General features: G+C 36.7%; 1 protein-coding gene across 1 annotated transcript; it reads left to right on the top strand.

The window, feature by feature from the left end:
• The first annotated feature begins 379 nt into the window (after positions 1–379).
• Positions 380–5455, top strand: LOC102403720 (olfactory receptor 13C7-like). The gene has a single exon (XM_044940395.2). The coding sequence runs from the start codon at positions 2198–2200 to the stop codon at positions 3236–3238; it is 1041 nt and encodes a 346-aa protein (XP_044796330.1). The 5' UTR covers positions 380–2197; the 3' UTR covers positions 3239–5455.
• Positions 5456–5663: the final 208 nt, after the last annotated feature.

Raw genomic sequence — 5663 nt, 5'->3', positions numbered from 1 at the left:
TCTAGTCAAAGCTATGGTTTTTCCAGTAGTCATGTATGGATGTGAGAGCTGGACCATAAGGAAAGCTGAACACGAAACAATTGATGTTTTTGCACTGTGTTGTTGGAGAAGACTCTTGAAAGTCCCTTGGACTGCAAGGAGATCCAACCAGTCCATCCTAAGGGAATCAGTCCTGAATATTCTTTGGAAGGATTGATGCTGAATCTGAAACTCCAATACTTTGGCCACCTGATGTGAAGAACTGACTCATTTGAAAAGACCCTGATGCTGGGAAAGATTGAAGGTGGGAGGAGAAGAGGACGACAGAGGATGAGATGCCTGGATGGCTTCACCAAATCAATGGATTTAAGTTTGAGTAAATTCTGGGAGTTGGTGATGGACAGGGAGGCCTGGCATGCTGCAGTCCATGGGGTTGCAAACTGTTGGACACTACTGAGCGGCTGAGCTGAACTGATGATTTCCGTTTTTCTTTCTTCTTCTGAAATGAATCTTTACAACTCTTCCCCAGTACTTCCTACTTATTTTTTGTGTAATATTCTTACCTTCTCCACACACAACAGGTAGCATGTCCTGTTGGAACTTCAGTTTCTAAAAATGCTGTAGTTTTAGATACAAGAACACTCATCACTATATATCACTTATTTCTTTCCAGTGTCTTACCATCTTCTTTGCATCCAGAGAGTAAGTTCAATTTTGACCTAAGTGTCACAGATTACTACCATGTCTTTCCATCAGATATAGTCAATTCTAATTTTCATGTCAATGAAAAATTACCTGGCTAGCAATTCTAAATTTGTACTTCCCAAAGGGTGTAGAATCAGATTTGTTTTGTGAGTTACATATTACATATTAGCAACTTTGTTTTAATTGCTTCTAAGGGACTTCATCCCCAAAGTACTAGAAATTTTCTAAATTCTACTCAAACCAGACTGTGAACTTTAAATTGCTTTTGGGATTATAAACATCCTCAAAGCAGCAAAGATCTTAAGTTGTTTTGGTACTCCATTGGCTGATCCTTTACTAGTGAAATAAATGACTGTAAAAAGCTCTAGCTTTCATTTTACTGAAAGTCAGTTCTGTTTTGCTAGTGGTTAGTTTCCTTTTTTTTCCGCAATGTAGAAATGACAGCTACTTTATATTAATGAAAAAAATGATAAACAAATAGTTCTTCTTTTAGTTGTTTTACTGAATTTTACTGAATTTACTGGGTTGGAATTTATGAGACTAGCCATCTCATAAAAAAGTAAGTCGACTCCTGTTTCTGTTTTAATATAAAAATACTGATACAAGTAATTATAACATTTGCTAATGTTTAAAAATATTTTAGAATGACTCACCTCTCTTTATTATAGGTTTTCTGAATATGCAGTGAGAGGATCATCAGCAGAGCAGCTCTTAGAGCAGAAGTTAAGCTGCTAGATTTCTGTGGAGGGAGAAGCTATTTTCTCAGACATGGAGGTAAAAGAGTAAATTCCCTGTCCCTTAAATCTTTCAGTTCATATATATATCTTTTTGTTTCAACTGGAGATTATGACCGGTGCACTAAAGTTTTCTGAGATCAACTTGTTATTCTTTATCTGGCAGGAAAATAGAGTTACCTAGATTTCCCAATTTGTACCAAAAGAGACTAAGAAGAATAATTGTATATAAAATATTTTCTTTTATAAGCATTACTAATGCCTTAATTAATATTTTAGGATATTATAGGTATACATTTCTCCTCAAATTAGAAATTACCAAACATCCTTTTGCTAAAGATGTATCTTTTCAGTTTGTTTTTCTAGTCGCAATCTATTTGCAACTGAGGTTATATTACTGTTGACGCAGGATTACACATACCATTTGATTTTAGTAGCTGTAAAACAATTATTTTTGTTATGGAAAACATTAGTTGTATTCTGGAATGTTTGATCAAAATGTTATGGTGACATTGCATTCAAAATAATTTCAAACTCATAATGTGAGACATAATTCTAACCCAGCTATATTTGTTCGGAATCTCTTCTAAAAAGGGCCCATTTTCTTTTCTTTGAATTTAAGCCTTCTTCATGAGTTCTGAAAGTCTAACTGATTTTAGCTTAGAGGATTTTAGCATATTCTTATGCTATCTGTGTATCCAATTATAGGTTCACATTACCCATAAGGGAAACCACTTAAGGATGCAAACAGCTCTTACAAACACTGCGATAACAGATCCATGTATTCCAACTGCTGCAGAATTTCGTTTGTTGAAAGAAAATGGGAAAGATCATTAGCTAATGGAAAGACCATTAATATGGGAAAGACCAATCAGTCTTCTGTTACAGAGTTTGTCCTGCTGGGGCTTTCTGGCTACCCAGAGCTTGAAGCCATTTATTTCGTGCTGGTGTTATTTATGTACCTGGTGATCCTGCTGGGAAATGGTGTCATCATCATTGTAAGTGTCTGTGACTCTCACCTGCATACCTCCATGTACTTTTTCCTCAGTAACTTATCATTCTTGGATATTTGCTACACCAGTTCTTCTATCCCCTTATTTCTCAGCAGCTTCTTAACTACAAAGAAGACCATTTCCTTCTCCGGATGTGGAGTACAAATGTTTCTCTCTTTTGCTATGGGAGCCACAGAGTGTGTCCTTCTAAGCATGATGGCATATGACCGCTATGTGGCCATCTGCAACCCTCTGAGATACCCCATCATTATGAGCAAGAATTCGTATGTGCCTATGGCTGCAGGGTCCTGGATTGCAGGGGGTGTCAATTCTATGTTGCAAACCTCTCTTGCAATGCGGCTTCCTTTCTGTGGGGATAATGTCATTAATCATTTCACTTGTGAAATCTTGGCTGTCTTGAAATTGGCCTGTGCTGATATCTCCATAAATGTTATTAGCATGGTTGTTGCTAATATGATTTTTCTTGTGGTCCCAGTACTTTTTATTTTCATTTCCTATGTTTTCATTCTCTCTACCATCCTGAGGATTCCTTCTTCAGAGGGAAGGCGCAAAGCCTTCTCCACCTGCTCTGCCCACTTAACAGTGGTGATTATATTCTATGGAACCATCCTCTTCATGTATGCAAAGCCCAAGGCTAAAGATTCCTCTGGTGCAGACAAAGTCCAAGTCACAGACAAAATCATCTCTCTCTTCTATGGAGTCGTGACGCCTATGCTCAATCCCCTCATCTACAGTCTGAGGAACAAAGATGTGAAGGCAGCTGTGAAGAATATACTCTATCATAAATGCTTCTCAGGGGGAAAGTGAATGTTGCTTTAAAAAATTCATTTACTCTGAATGTAGGACTAGTTCTCACCTTTAAGTTCCAAAATAAATGTAAGGATTGGTAGCACCATTGATTCTTGAAATTCTCATTTTTCTGTTCCTAGGGTCTAAATGTGAGAGAAATCTAAGGCCCACGTTCTTCAAGACTCTTAAAGAGAAAAGGGAAAGAAATCTATGGGTAGAAAAGATTCTCATCCAAACCACAGTTAGTTTAACTCTAGAATGAGGAGTTCTATAATCTTATGTAAACAAAAGTAGCATTTAACTAGTTTAAACTCTTATTTTCTATGTGCATCAATTTTCTAGTTTCAAAACTTTCCTAGGAAGGTTAAGTACAAAGTGCCTTTTAAGAGTCAGAGTGCTACATAAATTCAGCACTAAATGATTCATAATGGGGTAGTGTTTGAATTTAGAGAGGGATGACCACTTTTGGATGTTAGATACCTGGCTGTGTGCATATCATAGGAAAGAGTAGAAAAATTATGCTATTTTTCCTAGAGCTGATATTCTGTTGCCTGCAATCTGGCAAGCATACTGCTGTACAGAGTTGTCTGAAGGAATGTGAGGCTTTGTGCATACATCCCAACTGATGAGGAAATTTGGTCTATTTTTGTTTCAACAGATGAGCAGTGGTGACTTTGAGTGAAAATTATAATTACTGTTAAGTGACATAAAAATTACTTAGTTTCTGAAGAACTTGGTTGTACAGTTCTCTGGGAACTTTGTAATAATGGATTTAAAGTGTCACAGATTAGGTGTTTTTACTGTTACACGAATTTCCTGTAAAATATGAGCTTTCCATTCTTTCATTGAGTCATCTCTTCCTTAATTCAATTATTCAATCAACCAGTGTTTACTGAGTATCTACTTTTGACTTCCCTGGTGGCTCAGATGGTAAGGCGTCTGTCTACAATGTGTGAAATACGGGTTCAATCCCTGGGTCAGGAAGATCCTCTGGAGAAGGAAATGGCAATCCACTCCAGTACTATTGCCTGGAAAATCCCATGGACAGGGGAGCCTGGTAGGCTACAGTCCATGGGGTCCCAAACAGTCAGACATGACTGAGCGACTTTACTTATTCACTTACTTACTTTGTTTCAGGCATTATGCTACCTGTTAGCAATATATATATACACATAAATATATATATATATATATACACACACACATAAATATAAATATAAACAACATGGAAACAAAAACCAAAACATCACCAAGGGGTCATAATCTTGTGGAATATAGACTGACTTGAACAAAATATGAAGAATATTTAATATTAAATATTTTCCCTCTCCACTATTTTCTAAACTGGTTCCTTTGTTTGCATTCAAAGGAAATGAAAGGGTAGAATAGGACATTCCAAGAAGTCAGATCTCTGATACCCCCTAACCCTCTAGCTGGCTCTGCCTTTGTTTCATATGTTCTGTGTTTCTTCCTATTTTATTTGGGAAAAATAAAAGTTGCTGGGAAAAGTTTTAAAACTACTATGGTATACTGTAGCATCCAGTAAGAGTTGTAAGAAAGAACTGGATACTTTTGGATTGGTGTTTTAGAGGGGTCATTTTGGAACTGCAGAGGATGAAGTGGTATAACTCCTGATGATAAATTCCTTGGTCACTTTCACATTTCTTGACCAGCCACTTGCCCTTACCTTGTTTTCCTTCCTGTAGGCTTTCAGGGTACTGAGATCCACCCATTTCCTTGCAGTTTTTATTCCCATCCTGATTGGTTATGGAACAAAGTTTCTCAAATAACTTTCTTGATTCATTCTTTCCTTTAAAGTTTTACTTTAATTAATAGAGGCAACAGAGAAGAAAAAGAAGGTAGCATGAATAGGAACATTCCACAGGTTTAGAAAATCTTCCAGACTTTACCAGAATTAGCTCTGATATAAGAGAACCAATTTGACTCCTGAATGAAAGTTTCTTTCCTCATTCTTTCCTTATATTTCTGTTCCTTTCTTGGTTTTAAACTTCACTAAATACTTACTGTATGTTTTTTTTGTCACTGACTAACACTATGCTCTGTAGTATTTCCCCCTCAACTGTTCAGTATTTACATTATTCTACCTTGTTCATTCAGATATTTATATCTTTCCTTTTCTCCTTTGCTTTTTGCTTCTCTTCTTTTCACAGCTATTTGTAAGGCCTCCCCAGACAGCCATTTTGCTTTTTTGCATTTCTTTTCCATGGGGATTGTCTTGATCCCTGTCTCCTGTACAAGGTCATGAACCTCATTCCATAGTTCATCAGGCACTCTATCTATCAGATCTAGGCCCTTAAATCTATTTCTCACTTCCACTGTATAATCATAAGGGATTTGATTTAGGTCATACCTGAATGGTCTAGTGGTTTTCCCTACTTTCTTCAATTTAAGTCTGAATTTGGCAATAAGGAGTTCATGGTCT

This window comes from Bubalus bubalis, chromosome 3 (assembly GCF_019923935.1).
Source record: "Bubalus bubalis isolate 160015118507 breed Murrah chromosome 3, NDDB_SH_1, whole genome shotgun sequence".
In the NCBI taxonomy this organism is placed as follows: domain Eukaryota; kingdom Metazoa; phylum Chordata; class Mammalia; order Artiodactyla; family Bovidae; genus Bubalus; species Bubalus bubalis.
Note: the sequence above shows the minus strand (reverse complement) of the source record. Positions and strands in the feature narration are given on the sequence as shown.

Excerpts from the sequence above, each read along its gene's own strand:
- LOC102403720 (XM_044940395.2), top strand. The coding sequence starts at position 2,198 with ATGTATTCCAACTGCTGCAGAATTTCGTTTGTTGAAAGAAAATGGGAA.